This window comes from Phlebotomus papatasi, chromosome 3 (genome assembly GCF_024763615.1).
Source record: "Phlebotomus papatasi isolate M1 chromosome 3, Ppap_2.1, whole genome shotgun sequence".
NCBI lineage: Eukaryota > Metazoa > Arthropoda > Insecta > Diptera > Psychodidae > Phlebotomus > Phlebotomus papatasi.
Genome location: NC_077224.1, coordinates 69551823 through 69569732, shown reverse-complemented (window position 1 = coordinate 69569732; position 17910 = coordinate 69551823). Strand labels below are relative to the sequence as shown.

General features: G+C 36.2%; 1 protein-coding gene across 1 annotated transcript in view; it reads left to right on the top strand.

Annotated features, from left to right (window-relative positions):
- The window catches only part of LOC129808120 (tyrosine-protein phosphatase non-receptor type 21), a 28273-nt gene extending 10683 nt beyond the window's left edge, over nucleotides 1-17590 (top strand). The window contains exons 2-8 of the mRNA XM_055857866.1: nucleotides 1101-2440; nucleotides 5641-7059; nucleotides 10639-10857; nucleotides 10993-11169; nucleotides 11253-11412; nucleotides 17036-17199; nucleotides 17263-17590. Coding sequence (XP_055713841.1) covers nucleotides 1101-2440; nucleotides 5641-7059; nucleotides 10639-10857; nucleotides 10993-11169; nucleotides 11253-11412; nucleotides 17036-17199; nucleotides 17263-17391 — 3608 coding nt within the window. The 3' untranslated portion in view covers nucleotides 17392-17590. The remainder of the gene's footprint in view (nucleotides 1-1100; nucleotides 2441-5640; nucleotides 7060-10638; nucleotides 10858-10992; nucleotides 11170-11252; nucleotides 11413-17035; nucleotides 17200-17262) is intronic.
- Nucleotides 17591-17910: the final 320 nt, after the last annotated feature.

Here is a 17910-nt window from a genome sequence, read left to right as displayed (position 1 = left end):
AATTCCAGCGTTAAATTCCGCGATATTCCGCGGAAGATTTATATGGAAACTCACACGTGAAACGTCCGCAGGATAAGCTGGAAAAAACATATGGAAATTTCCACTATCTTTCCATAGTGTTTTATATGGATTTTTCCACTAGTTTTCTGAAATGTCAAACAAATAAAATGGTGTTGCGACAACTTTTAGAATTTGTTTCCAAACCTTCCGCAAACATTTCTAGTGATTCATGTGGCAATTATAATATAATTAATTATGCGATGCTGCGTTTCGTGTAGATAATAATGAAGTGATTACATTAAATAGGTCGCCAACCTAAAATAATGCTGTTTTTATGTTAATTAATATATATTTTAGGAAAAAAAATTTTTTTTAATAAAATATTTTTTTATTGCTCAAAGTGCCAATTCGTTATTGCTGGTTTATAAAAACATATTATAATCCTCGTAATCATTGCCGTTTCTATAAAATTCGGAAGTAAAATCATGAGGTGCATGTGACAGCTTCATTTTTTCTCCATTTTATTTTGGTGGAAAAATCCACATAAATTCCACGAGCATTTCCATGGATGTATTCTATAGAAAAAATCCAGCATAAATCCATTAAATTTTCCTTGGAACCTATTATGGAAAATTCCTATGGAATTTTTTAAGGAAAAATAGTGGAAAATTCCAAGGAATTTTTCGCTTGTTATTCCTATTCCGCTTTCTTTTGCAATGGGGTAATATGGATTATACCGAGAACGATTTTAATAAATAATTCTCATAATAGAAAATAATTTTATCAAATTTATTCTTTATATTTAATCTTCGCTTCTCTGTTGAACATAAAGAGGGGTGTGTGTCTAGGATTAAGGGGCAGTGGTGCGTTGTACGAAATAATTGGTATTGTCCGAGGGCAAATTTATGGTTGTAAACTAGAATTAAATAGACTAACCAGAATCAGTGAACGATTTTATTTAGTTACGCTCATGAATTTGAATTTTAATTCGATTCACATTTCCAAAAAAAAAATGGTACACGTTCTCTTTGGTTCAGTTTTCATATCTAACGTCCTTGTTCTGGTATTACAATTTTGAGTACGCGCTTTGTTTCTTGTAGATTCTTCCGCTTGTGTTGATTGCACCCTAGACTCAGAAAGTACGGGAAAGGAATGCCTGGCGAATGTCTGTCAGCGATTATCCATAAATCAGCCAGAATTTTTTGGGCTGAGATATATCATGAAAGAGAATACCACAGAATCTCGGTGGATTGACCTGGAGCGTCCGTTGAATCGTCAACTGGAGAAGTATGCGGCATCACAGAGACTTTCTCTGCGTGTCATGTACTATGTGGAGTGTGGGGTATCTCTGATACGTGATGAAGTGACACGGTATTACTATTTTCTCCAAGTCAAGAGTGATGTGGTTGAGGGACGGATTCACTGTGATCCACAGCAGGCAGTTATACTGGCCATCTATGCACGTCAGGCTGAATCGGATATTCTGCAGAAGGATAAGCATACAATTGACTACCTCAAGACAATGTTGCCATTTCCCAAGAGGTTAATTGAGGAGGGATTGTCGGAGAAATTGACTGAAGAGGTTCTGCAGCAAAATTGTGAACTCAATAATTTGACCCAGTCAGCTGCTGAAGAACTCTATATATTGACATGTCAGCAGTTGGAAGGATATGGTCAGGAGAGATTTCCCGCCAAAGATGATTCGGGGCATGAGGTATTTCTGGTACTGTATGTCTGGGGCATAGCGGTGAGTGGGGCTAATCAGACGAAAGTCTATCGATGGCGAGATATCACAAATGTGGTGAATCTCAAGAGGAATTTCAATATTGAGTGTACAGTACCGGAGAATAGTGTGGGCTTTACAATGCCCGATGGTGAGATGGGTCGGTATTTTTGGCGCCTATGTGTCCTCCAGCATCTCTTCTATGCGTCCAATGAGAAGAATATGGTGGCGGGGGGTAGTCAGAGTGGCGGTGCAGTGAGCAACATGAATTTGTTTCAGTCATCGCGAAGTGAGAGTGTGATGGACAGTCGGGAGAATTTGCTAATTGAGCAGGCGGCCAACAATTGGCGTGCATCGGATCAACAGTTGAGTGGCAATAAGTGGCAATCGGCAGATTTTGTGGTTAACAATGTTCCATTGACAACATCGCAGCAGACAATTGATTCCAGCTGGGCAACTTCGACGCAGATGCCATCGACACAGAATAGCAATTGGGGCTTGGCTCCTTTTGCTGGATCCAATGCTTCCCTCAGCAATCGGGCTCAGAGTTCATCGTGCCTGGATCTCACGAATAACAACACCAACGGACTCAGTGTGACGTCACAGGAGAGGCAGGATGAAAAATTGGCTGCTTACAGACAACTTTTGCCAACATATCGGCAAGCACCGGACTATGAGACTGCTATTCAACAAAAATATCGTCCTAGCTCTAGTGAGGTGAGTACACTAATCTATAAATTCCTCCAGCTGTGATTCTCTATTAAAAACACATTTTCCACATCGAGACTTACTTAAAAAGGGGTTAAAGAGTCCTAGACTTTGCAAAGTGGTCGAGTCGAGTTCGTACACTGAGAGAAATCCGAAAAAGTTAAAATAACTTTCCGGAAATCTTAATTTTACCCTGAACTATTGATCCGAAATCGGTGTAAATATTACCCCTTTTAGGTGTATTGGGGGTTGAAGTTACCCTTCTTTCATGTTAATTTTACCCTTAAAAAGGTGTAAAATTAACATTAAAAAATGCTGATATATTTTTACACCTAAAAAGTGATAAAGTTATGAGGAAAAAAAGTTAATCGCACCCTCTTTTTTTCTCAGTGTACAATCCCATAATTCATCGTTTACCGGATTTCAACCGATTTGAACCGATTTATAAATCACTCAAAATATTACCCAAAATACACCTTAGGAGTAATATAATTGAATTTCGGATAAAAAATAGTTATCGGTTATGAACCGTTTCATAACCGATTGGAATCGGTTTAGGATTTTGAGGAATTTCAAGACCTTTCCAATGAGCACAGAAAAGATAAATTCGGTTGAGAAATACGCTCTGTATAGCCTTTTTAACATTTGACCTTGAAAAACCGTTATTAGGAATATTTCAATGAGATTTTTCCACAAAGATGATATAGCCTGGATAATCTAAAACATATTCAAAAATGAAAAGCCAGTGATAAGCCTAGATCAGCTTATAGAGGTGCGATTCCTTCAAATTTGGATTGTGGCAAACTCGAACATCGTTATTAATAAGGAAAATTGGATGAGAAATGCATAAAAGTATCTGAAAATCTTTAAATTTGATTTTCTCGGAAACTATGAGGAATAGAGGCCTCAAATTTTACATCCATTTAGTGCCTCTTTCAGACTTAATATGTGCAAAATTTCACTTGAAAATGAAAATAATTGGATGAGAAATGCATAAAAGTGTTTGAAAATCTTTAAAGTCGATTATCTCGGAAACTATTGAGAGATAGAGGCCACAAACTTTACATCCGTTTAGAACCTCTGTCAGTGACTCGTGAGAATCCGGGATGATATTCATTACCCACGAAAAATACGCGCCCCGCGAAAATCCAAGAAAAAATTCGGGCCCTGCGAAAATCCGAGAAAATTTCGCGCCCCATAAAAGTCCGCGAAAAAATTCACGCCCCGCGAAAGTCCGCGAAAAAATACGCGCCCCGCGAAAATCCGCGAAAAAAGTCGCGCCCCGCGAAAATCCGCGAAAAAATTCGCGCCCCGCGAAAATCCACGAAAAATTCTCGACTTTCATTTGAACCTGAATTTCGAGGATAAAAAACAATCTGAGAGAAAAGTATTGTAAAATCCGTAACATACAACCAGAGAAAGGACATTTCCACCGTTTAGTCCTGGAGGTTGGAATCAACGCTAAGACGGCGGTGGCCGCATGGGGGGTGGAAAAGATCAAGAATGAGATGATATAAATTCAATTCAAAAATTCAAGTTGTACATAGACAAAAATGTAGCTAATAAAATTCTGTATTAAACCCACAAAACAGATTGTTAGGGACAATCCTAGTTTTCGAGATATTTTTTTATTAAAATTCGATTTTTCCATGTTTTCTGACATATATAAGACTACAGCGCCCCCGGTGTCAGTTGTACGAACTGCATCTGTCAAAAGGATTATCGGGTATGTAAAAGAGAACTGGAGAACAAATGTTTCCATATTAATAAATAAATCGGTTCAGCAGAATCAGAGATATAGGCATCCAAGTATCAAAAAACGGCAAAAACGGTTTTAAGTATTTTCGTATATCATTTGACCCTAGCAATAGAAAAAATAGCATGAGAACCCAGGGACAAACAAAAAGTTTAAAATTGTTGCACAGTGTTATTATTATTAATTTTTAGTAAATTCAGATGCTTGGCCGAAATTACACTCAAAGCTTGGCCGAAATTTAAAGCTGGCCGAAATTTCGCACACTTACACCCTAAATTTTTCATTTTTGCATAATGTTTTCCAGGCGGGTGGTTCTATCCATATACGAAAATTCCGTTAAATCATTCCAAATAACCATTTTTCAAGGTCAAAGGTTAAAAAAAAGGTTAAAAAACGTATTTCTAAACTGAATGGTGTCATATTCCGGCTTGTTTACTGAGAAGAAAAGAGGCTGCGATTAACTTTTTTTCTTCATAACTTTAACACTTTTTAGGTGTAAAAATATATCAACATTTTTTAACCCATTCAGTCAATGTACTAGAAATACTTGAGATAGAATGTTCATATTTTGGAATAAGTTTCTTATAGATTAATAGATGAATTTTCTGAAAAGATTTTTTTTATCTCTTATGGGGGCGCGGGGAGCCGCTGTCAAACACACACCTTAACGGTCACTGAATTTAAATTCTTTACAGTAATTCATTACAAACTCTATTGATTTAGATAGAGTAACTATCCAAGAACATAAATTGATAATCAGAATTCAAATCAAAAAAGAGGATGAATGCTAATTTTAACAAATTCGACGGGATGTCGAATTTTCCGTCCGCTATTTTGAGCAAAAATTTTGCATGACCTTCCGCGAAGCACGAAAACAATAACAAAATGTATTTTCATCTCTGTCGAACTATTTTTCTGAAGTAATTGAAGAACTGAACTTATTAAAAATCCATTCCCGACAGCAATTTGGATAAAAATTGCATAGGAATAAATCATCTAAAATCACTCAATTTGCGTATGATGTATAATACCATGGTAAGGAATGGGCTAATGTTAATTTTACACCTTTTGAGGGTAAAATCAACATGAAAGAAGGGTAACTTTAACACATAATACACCTAAAAAGAATAATATTTACACCGTTTTCGGATCAATACTGCAGGGTAAAATTAACATTTCCGGAATGTTATTTTAACTTTTTCGGATTTCTTTCAGTGTTGGAATTCCTGACAAGTCTAAACTGGGTTCAACTAGGAGTATCGGTTAACCCAAAAACAAATTTGCACAATCTAAACATTTTCCTAATTGAAGCTAATCGAAGTGAATGATGTGAAAGATCTTTTTGGGGTTATTAGAATCTGAATCATGATATTTGAGCATTCCACAAAGCTGGGATTCTTCGACATCCTGTTTCAATGGATATCCCTGCAAAATTGCCTTTTATATTTTCCAGATGCGTCTGAATAATAGCGTTATTCAGGTGCCGTCAGGGTTGCTCTCGGATGGTCATATAAATGCCACTGGACCAATTTACAGTGGCAGTCAGCCGGATGTTCATAGAGCAGCCCTGACGGCCGACATGATTTTTGGTGCTCAGTTGCAGCAGCATTATCCCGATGTCACTCAGACCACAAATCCAATGTACAGTAGTGGGGGGGCTCACATGGTGGATTCCCCGGGGGTCTATGGGATGGACAGTATGACTCAGAGATTTCGAATGATGAAACTCAATAAACCACCTCCGCCATATCCGGCAAATAGATTGAGTTCAACCTCAACTCCGGATCTGGCTGTGGCATCCCACCGAGCCCTTATGGGCTACCGAGGTGCTTATGTGTCTGGGTCGAGTCCTGATCTTGTATCATCTCGGACATTTTTGACCAATCCCTACAATCAGGCCACTTACTTGAAGTCCCATGCTGCTGTCATTAATCCTGGGTACTATCACATGGCAAGTGGCGGTGGTACAGTTAGATTGAGGCATTCACAGAGTTATCTGCCACATGGAACTTATGAGAATTTGAACTATTTGGAGGGTAATGGAGCAGCAGCAGCAGCTAAGCCACCACCGCCAATTCCATCCAATAATATTTACTACTGCCTGCAGCAGCATGAAATGGAACAATTGCTGAAGCAACAAAATGGCTCAAATCAAATATTGCACAATGCCCCATCCATTGGGCATCAGATGAATGGGGGTGGTTCTGTGGAGCCGATCTATGAGAATGTCCCATTGCCGTGGCAGAAGGAAGCAACTCCGGTGCGTGAGAGAGCGTCTAGTGTGACGTCTGGAGTCAAACAAGGTGAATATCCGCCCACAATTGATTCATTAGTCATCAAAGACAAAAGTTTCGTGGATGAATCTCGCAAAATGGATCTGTCACCGCATCTGCCGCTGAGTAAAACAACATCAAATCCCATTTCAAGTGCCTCAGTGTACACAAATAGTGCAGTTAATCAGGTGAAAAATAGTTCGTCAGATCTGTCCAATAGTCACTTCAGGAAGGATTTACCGGGAAGTGGAAGTGGCAAAAGGGTGATAGAAAATACGGATGAATCATCTCCGAAGACTTTTCTCAATAGATCACATTCGACAAATCTCCTGGATTCATCACAGAGTTCCAATTATACGGTGGCTACGACGGATTCGGGAATAAGTGCAGGGAGCAAGGAGAAGCGCAAGAAACGTTGGGGAATACTCAGTCGAAGTAAAAATTCCCTGGATAAGCAGAAGAGTGCGACACTGGGAAGGGAAAAGAGTAAGAGCAAGAATACGCTATCGAAGGATGAAGAGGACAATATAAAGCATCGATGGTCAACGGGATTGCCCCGGCTTCAGCCACTTTCAGCCAATATTAGCAAGGAGAAATTGGTGAGTCACTTGAACTGCTCAAAGTCCTATACTTATGGCTTCGACACACCTTTTAGATCAGGAAAATTTCATGAAGTCGAAATTCGCATCCCTTTCTTTCTCACATGCTTTGAATATGTCTATCTCATTCTATTGTACTCTTCTTCTTCTTTTAAACATCATTACAAATTCAATTTAGCTCAATCGAATTTGCTGTGCGAAAGAATGAGATAGTCATATGGAAAACATGTGAGAAAGAAAGGGATTCGAATTTCGACTTCATGAAATTTTCCTGATCTAAAAGGTGTGACGGAGTCATTACTCAATAATTTCCAGCTATTGCAATTGGGGCAAAAAATCTTGCTTTCGGATCAGGCTGATATTTTAAGCCAGACCTGTGCTCGTTAAAAGTCGTGTAATATCGGAAATTTTGTGTTGATAATTTTAATGGAAATTACAGATAGCCATACTGGTAACACTAATCCCGCTTATTCACGGTGCCATGATAAATATTTTTGCGCCAAAAAGACATAACAGACATAAAAATTCATATAGAAAGAAATTGCCTCCTTGATATCTTTGTCGGAAGACGGATAGCTGTTCACTACACATCCTTTTACTTGAATCTTGCAGAAATACAAAGAAATTAAATGCAAATATCACTTTAAATGGAGAGTTCTTAAATTCAACTTTGAGAGAGAGAGATAGAGACACAAATAATTCACTTCACAAAACGCCTGGGGCGGCGCTGTGGTTGCAAAAAATATCTGAAATGCGACAAAATATTTTCTTCTCTATTTTATCCTTATTAGCAGACCGTGTCTCTTCTTGTAATATGTACTTTTGCATTCCTTATTAACCAAAGTATTAATTGTACAAAAGGGTTTTTCTCAAACCTATCCTGAATTTTGGGACAGCTCAGAAGAATATGAGTCTTCCAGTTCAAAATTTCATCCCAATGTTTTTGTTGTAATATCGACAATTATTCACAATTAACCCAAATAACTATATATTCAACTAAATTATTAAAAGGATTTTCTTGTGAAAATGACTTAACTCTAAGGAATTAAACAATTTTCACATTAAAAAACCTCTAATTTTCTCTACATGAATTTTCGCGGCATTTCGAAGAATGCCAACAGGCACCACCAAATTCATTCCGGGTTTTCTTTTAGCTCAGGCCTGTTTAAGCTAAGTATCCGCGGGAATATTGAAAACCCGTTTTCAGTATTTTAAAGTTTTTTTTTTTTTTTTTGTAGAGAGGAATTTAAGGGGCAAATCATTGAAGAAATGAAGGGGCAGATCATTGAAGAAATCGCTCAAGAAACGTTTCTATCAAATGAAAAATATTTTTAAGGACTGCCGAAACGGGTTTAAAAATACCAACAAAGTTTCTAAAAATTTATAAATATTTGAAAAATCGCACATTCAAAAAACACGGGAACAGAAAAACAGAAAGGCTTCTAAATATAAACTCAGAAACGCATCCAATAAACACGATTTTTTGTGTTTTCATGTTTTTCGCGAAATATGAAAATATATTTGAAAACATGAAAACTTTTCTGGAAATTGAGAAACACGTCCAAGGAACATGGAACTGTTTCTATTAGCAGTGTAAGTTCTATGAACGGAAACGTTTATAGAAACATGGAAACACATTCAACAGACACAGAAACATTTTTTTAGAAAACCAGGAGTGCATTAAAAAAAAAAACACCAAAAACGTTACTAAAAGAACAGAAACCGTTCCAACAATTATTTCTTGTTCCGCAAGATTTTGAAAGTAATGTCTAGAAACATGAAAAATCATTTGAAAAACCATAAAAAAAAATCTAGAAACTCAAAAACTCATCCAAGAACCATGAAATTGTTCCAGAAACGAAGGAACAGTTCCAGCCAAATGTCAAACAGTTCTTAATATACGAAAACAATTTCATTGTAACACTAGGCATTTTTAAAGATATCCTTGGTGAAAGGTGTGAAAACTCTTGAAAAATCTGCACGGACAGCACTTTATATTTATCAATAACAAAAAACAGCTGAATGAGCTTTTGAAGAGTTATTTTTGTGCTCCAGACGGTAGGTAATTTCCACTGAGAAAGCTCAGTGCGATATTTTGTGCGCCAGAAGGTAGGCAATTGTCACTGAGAGAAAGCTCAGTGCGATATTTTGTGCGCCAGAAGGTAGGCAATTGTCACTGAGAGAAAGCTCAGTGAGATATTTTGTGCACCAGAAGGTAGGCAATTGTCACTGAGAAAAAGCTCAGTGCGATATTTTGTGCGCCACAAGGTAGGCAATTGTCACTGAGAGAAAGCTCAGTGAGATATTTTGTGCGCCAGAAGGTAGGCAATTGTCACTGAGAGAAAGCTAAGTGCGATATTTTGTGCGCCAGAAGGTAGGCAATTGTCACTGAGAGAAAGCTCAGTGAGATATTTTTATTTCGAAAGAACAGTTTCGAATTAAAAGTCCCCTCTATAAATGCCGCTTTAAGGACTATTGGATCACCGGTGACCCAAAAACAAAATTTTTCCTACGGGCTTCTAAAGTTTCGTTTTACTCTAAAAAGTCAGAAAAAATTATTTATTTGAAGTCCCGATTTTTGACCCTCTCGTCCTTAAAGGGTTGGGTTAAAGTCCACTTTTGCCTGTGTCAATTAGACCGATCAAAATAGTCGAAAAGGGAACGAATAAATTTGCGTCATATTTTTTTTTTAAGTTTAGGACTATTTTCATTGCTCCTTTCTTTCATTTTCTGACAATTTTATTTGGTTTATTTATAATTTCAAATAAGAGTCGATCTTGTTTGCAGAGCTGAAAAAAGCAGCATTTTCAGTATATTTTTGATGAATCAATCAGCAAAAATATACTGACCGGTCAGCAGTTCTCGAACAAAAAGTGCTAACTAATTATATGGAAAAATAGCAGTGCTTCGTGAAGGTCATTTTAAGGTTAGCATAGTATTCAGCTGAAAATACATATGTTTTCAGCTGAATTAAAACCGTTTAGCATTTGGTGTTTTCTGGGAATATTGATAAAATAATTAAAATAAAAAAAAAACGAAACTAAAAATTTCCTTGTAAGATAAGACACATACCAGAAAGAAGGTAGGTGTCTCCACTAATATGAACGATTTAGTTTCCGGGTGGAACATTTAGGGGCATTTTAAAAATTAGCTCCCAATGATAGGCAAACTTGTGTAATCCCGTCAGATGCACAATTCCGGGACCCCCTGTGTTATATTTTTTACGACAAAGTGGTATGTGTCCCGGCTAACTACTTTATTTGCATTAACGATTTATTCACAATTTTACAATAAGTTAAATTTTATGATAATGAATTATAAACAATGATGACTGTATTTAGGTCAATTGTTAAATCAAATTAGTAATTACAAAAAAAAAACGAGCCTAAAGGCATCCACTGTAAAGAAAAAGAAATTTATGAAGGGAAATAGACAATACGGACAATAGCAGAATTTTTGTCTTATATTCTCATTTAATAAACAAGTGGTTTGCCCTTGTTTTCCCCAAAGCAATTTATTGTCTGTGAAATCTTCCCATACCATTATTGTTTTTTTTTCCTTCTTTTTTTATTATAACAGTGCCAAATTCTTGAAGACAAATTGAATGATGAGGAGTTGTTTATAGAATTTGAGCGAATTCCAAAACGAAAGGATAATGCAAAGTACGAGTGTGCTCTCCATGATGAGAATAAAATGAAGAATTTGGATCCAAATTTTCTTCCACATGACGACAATAGAGTTCGTTTGGTGCCATCGATGAACAATCGAATGGGTTATGTGAATGCATCTCATGTTACAGTGAGTTGAAAAGAGAGATTTTTTTTACTCTTTTTAAATACAAAAAAGAATCACTTGCATTACACAAAAAAAAACTATGCAATATTCATGGGTTTTTTCGTGCAATTTTTACCAATTGAAATGATCTCTTTGAAGGCCACCGTGGGTTCAAAACAGCGCTTCTATATTGTGGCTCAAAGCCCATTCAACACAGTGACAGCAGATATTTTTTGGAAGTGCGTGTGGGAAGCCGATGTCTATCTTTTGGTTCAACTTTCGGCAGAAATTCAATATGTACCTACATGTTCGGACAAATGTCTTGAATATGGACAGGTAATTTGAATAAAATTCCTCAAAATAGTAATTTTTAGCTGAAATTTCCTCAATAAACCTTTTCCCATTCCAATTGTTTGCAGTATCAAGTTTGGCGAGAATTCTCACAAGAAACAGATCGATGTATTACCAGCAAATTAAGAATTTATCATACTCAGAGCAAAAGATATCGCTCAGTGTGGCACATTTACTACTCAGAATGGAATGAACTCAATACACCCAAATCCGTAGGACACTTTTTAGGTAAGTTGTTAAAATTTTTTACAAAAAATTTACGGTATAGTAAGGTGCGGTAATTGGATCGTTTTCTGTAGAACACTTCTTAAACGCTTGTTTTTGGACTTATAAAATTCTTTTTTACTTCTTCTAAATCCATAGAATTATTCACTGTTTCATTCAGAAACAATATTAAAAAAATGTTAAAAATGTTAAAGAAAATTTATAAAATAATGATAATACTGAAATAAGTTAGCGTTCACTAAGTGGATCGCCTCTTCGCTAATTGGGTCAAATGGTCTTTTAATTGGATCACTCAACTTAGAAGCATATTAAGACAAGAAAATAATTTTTTATTACATTAAAAAAAATGATTTGGTGTAATATCAGTTTTATGAACAACAATTGGAGGAAGTTGGCCAATGAAGAGTGTGAACAACACGTGAACTTTTCCTGGCCAATACATTTCCATCTTCTGGTGTCAAGGAAAAGGTACTTTCGTCGAAATTAAGAGCCCGGTCTAGTGTAATAGTCAGCACAGATCGTGGTCTGTGCAATATTCTCGACAATTCTGAAACCATTTCGTGAGATCTTCAGCAGTAACCACAGCCCTTTCCAATAAGAAGGACTTTGGCTTGCACATTCTGAGCTCATATTATGAGGAAATATTATGAGGAATCTGTTGGCAAGCAGGAGCTGGGTGTCTTTTTTAGCACTTCCTGGACATTCCACAAGATACTGGTCAATAATTCACCTTGTTTTATTTATCAACATCGTACAGGAGTCATTTGACACGCACAAATAGTTTACAAAATCGATAATATTGGCTTTGGGAAAATTGAAATTTGTCTCCTTTTCGTTCTATTGGGGACGAGAGTTTCCATGAGTTTTCCATTTTCCCAGAGGAAGAAAAAATTCTTTCTCTGTAAAAGTATCATATTTGACCACTAAGAGTTACAACAAAGTGAGTTTTACTGAAATTCGTTCGCTGGATATGTTGTGGTCCGGAAAGAGTTAAGAACTTTAGATGTAATTCCAAGAGATATCTAAGTGTTTCCACACAAAAAATTAAAAATTGATTCCTTGAATTGAATTAAATTGAATTAAAAATCTGCCAGTTGTACAGTGTCGCCCTTGGTACATCAAATGTTTTGGATGCATATATGTTGTATAACCATCTTGTACACACTTCAAGGCATTCTTTAGATCTTCCTTGTTCTCAGGAAACTTTTCCTTTGTTGCTTTCGGCATCTGAAACAGTGAAACAGTGCTGAACAATGCGATTCCCGGAAAGAAATATTGATTTGAGAAGTGCCCATTTTAGAGCAAATGTAAAGAACAACAAATTCACCAATTTCTTTAGAAAATATTATTATTTCATTAAAATCTATTTACTCACCTTGTAGGGGAATAATTGTTTAATTAAACCTTTGGATTTAAAATACTTTTTTCACAAGAAAAAACAATAAACATTTTCAATCAACCAGCTGTAATTAGCGAAAATATCACTGCTAGAAAATTTTTAGTGAAGAACCCAGCTGGTACAATATTGAAATGAGTCGATTACATTCATTTAATTCATAAAAATAATATTTTTGCTTTTTCTCAAAGTTGAATAGGTATATTATGTTACTGTAGTGACTATATTACAGAAATAAAGGGGTGGCAAAGCGAGCCCTAGGCTTTGCGAAATGCTTGAATTCGTGACTTAGATGCTATACCGCAAAAGTATTTTTGCATCATTTACCGTTTACCGGTACTCAACCGATTTGAACCGATTCATAAATCTCTCAAAACATCCCCCAAAAATAGTTTTAAAAGTAATAGGATTGATTTTCAGATAAATTTTTTTTATCGGTTATGAGCCGGTTCATTACCGCTTCAAAACCGATTGGAACTGGTTTAGTTTTGTCGGAAATTCCAAGACCTTTCCAACGACCCCAAGCATGATCCCATTTGCTGGATAAGTGCGCACTCTAGTTTCTTTTTAACCTTTGACCTTGAAAAACCGTGATTAGGAATGATTCAACGGTATTTTCGTTTATAGACGAAATGTTCGCCTGGATAATCTCTAAGAAATATCCAAAAATGAAAAAAAAATCGCACAACGCGTTTTCGAGCAATCCCCAAAAAACATAGTTTTGGAGGGGAAGGGGAGGGATGAGGAGAAAATGAAGGGCATGTTAACGATCCTTGGATCGACTTATGGAGGGGGGGGGTCCCCCGAAGGTCCCAAGTTTCTATCTTTAACCGTTTGGCCTCTAGAGCTGATGGCAGCCGGATGGACAGACGGACAAACAGCCTGACGACATTTCTCTGAAATCGTGTGAAACAAAAGTGGTCTCCGTGGGTGGATGGTGGAAATTTGGGGGGGGGGGGTGAAAAAATCGAGGGATAATACACGGTGGCTGAAAAAAAGCAACAAACTAAAACGCTATAGGGTAAGTGCTCATAATTTTGGACAGTTTCTAAATTTGGACACTTTGAGGGTAAAATTGGACACTAAAAATAAATTGATTAAAATGATGGATTTTTATTCCAATATTTGATAAAAAATGAATTCTATCTAAATACTTGTTCTTTTTGGAAGATTTTGACACTAAATACGTTAAATTTTGAATATGATTTGAGTTGAAATTGCTTTGTTGAAAATTCAGTGTGAGCAATTGCTTACGAGAAATATGACAGAACTTCGTGGCTTACTTCAGTCTTATTTAGTTTTGGTGAAGTACTAACAAAGTTTGTTCGCTGTTTTTGAGTGATATTATTGAATATTCATTGAATATTGTGTTGATTCACGTTACTAATGATTTGTACATTTGACCTGAAGTGAGATTTGCCTTGTGAATTATATTTTTCGTGTGAAAAATGGGAAATTTTTTAAGACATTCACCAGTGAAGTGATGATTCTTATTTTGGACAGGTGTTTTTCTCACGAAATTTCGTGAAGTTTTAGCTTTTGTGATGACTAGAGAATGCCTTGAAGAGATGTAGAGAATGCCTTGAAAGGCTCCCGGAAAGGTCAGGGAATGAGCGAATCCGCACGTACTTGAAGCACCGAAGTCAACTCACTTTAATGAATGATATGGAAAGTTTCCGGGCTTCTTGTGACATTCTACGTTTCCCTTACATGAACAGGAAGAGGACTTGGTAAGATTGGTTCATCAAATGAAGAACAATGGGCATCCTATTGAGGCGGATTAGCTGTCCAAATTTACAGTCAAGTTGGACAAATTAATAAACAAGTTGTCCAAAATAAGAGCCAAGGTCACCTCTACTTATCAATTCATTTTTAAACGTATTAAAACTAATTTTAATAAAAATAAGACGATAAATAGCTTGCTAAGTTTCTAAACAACCCTTCTGAAAAGAGAGTAACAAGAAATGTCAATTAGTATAGAAAATATCGCACTTCAAACTTGGAACTTCGAAGCTTATAAGCAGACTGTCCAAAATTATAAGCACTTCCCCTATTATCCTCATTTTTTGTTCAACTTTTTTGAAATAAAGAAAAAATGGTAGTATAAATAGGGTCAGAGGAACATCTGTTCGACAGGGAACCCCTATTGACACTTTTGTCAAAATATTGAAAATTATTTAATGTATCTAGTAAAATATAAGTAATATAACGTTTTTTTGTAATACACTAGACTCTCTCAAATTCGTGCATATGGGACCGAAATGTAAGCCGAATTAGACAGAAATTCGGGCGACAAACTTTTTGAAATGCAACGATTTTTTATTCATGTGCATATAGATATTGAGTTTACACACTCATATACAACGTGAATTGCATGAAAATCCCTCAATAATGCAAAATCACATCAAAACTAAGACAAACCATGCCAAATTTGAGCATATTTGATTCATTTGATAATCAATCAAACTTGAAAAATGACAACAAACTTTTTTCAAATGTAACCGCTGCCCGAATTAAAAAGTAGCCCGATCTTAAAAGAGCCGAATTTGCGAGAGTCTACTGTATTACCTTTTACTATAAACAGAGATGTTCAAATTTCGTATCCCAAATGGTACAGAGTAGGGTGTCAATAGGTGCTGACACGAGTTCTTAAAGTGTCAATAGACGTTCCTTTCACCCTACATCAAAATTTTAGAATATTATCGGTTTTGTTCAATACGATCTTATTTTAATTTCATTATGGTCTTAAGTCTGTCGGAAGTGCTATCGCAGTTTGCACGAATGTCAGCCTTCTGAATATCCTGTTATTCATGAGGAAGGGCTTCCTTCAGTTCATCGACACTTTGCTACTTTTTACTCCTAACTTTGTCCAACAAAATGCCTTTTTTGGAGAAGTCAAACGATTTTGCATTCAAGAATTATGGAGGTCATTGTTTTCCCAAAATGAAGTGCGAAAGGTTTTTTTTAGCCAAATCTTGTTTGGAGCGTGATTTCCCCGACGTTGTCGAGTCTTGATCGAACTTCCATTACTTCTTACTAAAATTTTTGTTTGTCCACGATTCCAACACACCTTTCAGGATAATTTCCAGAAACACATTGGCATTCGTTTTGACGGTACAGCCTAAAAACCCTAGTGGAAAGCGATAATTTGTCTTTCAAGGAAGTCCAGACCTTCAAATAGGTGGTCCTTGACTTCCGGTGGTCATTCAAACGTCTAAATTATCGTATGATCTTTCCTTCAGATAGACACAATCATTTTGTTTGCACATCAATTGCTGAATTGAAAATTTTTCTTATTAGAAAAAATGACATTCTGGAACTGACCATGAATGTGCAAGCGAATTTACTCCTTGGTCGATCGAGCATAACTTCTTTACGAGGATCGACGATGTCTCTTCCTTTTCAGGATTTTTAAAGCTTCATATAGAGGTTCTTTAACAATATTTATTTCGTGGTTATTTGCGATCTATGCGTCTCAGAGATCGTTTGTTTGCAGATGTGACGTAGATATTGTTCAATTTGCTTCTTCACTTTAAGGACGATGACTAGCGATGAAGCAATTTTTCTAGACCTCCACCAAAGCATTTTAAAATGCTACTAGTATCCCTGTACCAAGTTATGTTTCGAAAAACGGAAAGTTTAATTACATTCCGGTTTTGAAGAGCCCTAACGATTGCTGCTTTCCGAATTTCCTGTAAAATATAGTGACATTAAATTGTTACGTTTGAGTTACATTACGGTTTAAAAAACTTTTGCAAAATATTATTGAAAATACTTTTTGTAGGCTTTTACCCAATAAAATGAACTACCACTATGCAAAATATGAAACCGCTGTCACCAGTGGTTTGACAACTATGCGCACTGAAAGTTGTTGCATTTTTTTGCAGCCACCTTGTATATACTGCTCTCTCCGTAGAGTTCGGTCAGTAAAATAAAAATATTATTTTAAGTGGATTATATAGTTAGCGTAGTGATAAACCTCATAAACGATCCAGATACCGAAGCGCCCGGATTAGCACACTTGACTATAAGTGAGTTTACAAAAAGCGTTTGAAAAAACAGAATTCTTTTTGATGAATTCGAAGGGATATAAATATACAACAACGAAATCTTCACAATGATAATTTTTTGGAAAACTTAAAATTTTGTTATTTTTATGAAATTTTAGGATATTTTGTGCCTTGCATTATTTTTACAATTTTTGTAAATTTATTGCATGGATTTTTTCAGACTTCCTGGAAGAGCTCAATTCAGTGCGAATGGCGTCTGTGAATGAGATTCCTCCTGGCCACAATACAAATCCACCTGTTTTAATTCACTGCTCCGAAGGTGGAGGTCGGTCTGGAGTAACTTTAGCTGCTGATTTGCTTCTGTTCACCCTCGATCACAATCAGGTGAGTGCCCAACAATTTTTTTTTAATGGGGAAAATGACTTTATTGCTTGGATTTGTGTGCAGGACCTCGATATACCACGAGTAGTGGGTCAAATGAGGCATCAGAGAGACAATATTGTGCCTTCACTTACTCAATACAAGTTCATTTACGCTGTACTCATTCATTATTTGAAACGAACGCGACTCATATGATCTTCCAAAGGAATTTACGAGACTGGGGGCATTCACGAATTTAGCGTGTTCTTGGAGATTTATTTATATTTGTGATATTTGTGGATGACTCCTGGCAGCTGAAAGGTGAGATGAATATTAATCCTCTCAAAATCTGTTGTAAATTGTGTGCCTTAAGAATTATATTGAGAGACTGTTGTTCTCTTGAAAATTTAACAAATGCGTTTTTTATTTATCCTGGAATCAGAAATTTTATTCCATTTTGCTGTTTTCTTGAATTTTTTGAAGATAAAGGAAAATAGGTGGGAAGATAGGGGAACAGGGCAGTTTTGTACATAAAGTGTAGCAGTACTCTCCGGCATTAGGTAAGATTCTTAATTGTTAACTCTTTCGTCTCTTTTGGGACTCTGAGTACCCAAAGCAGCATATGAATGCTCTGTGAAAAATTGTGTTTTTTAATTATTCAGAAGTGATAAAAATCCTTCACATCTTCAAACTTATATCACAACAAGTTAAGAATCATATCACAAGAAATTAAAT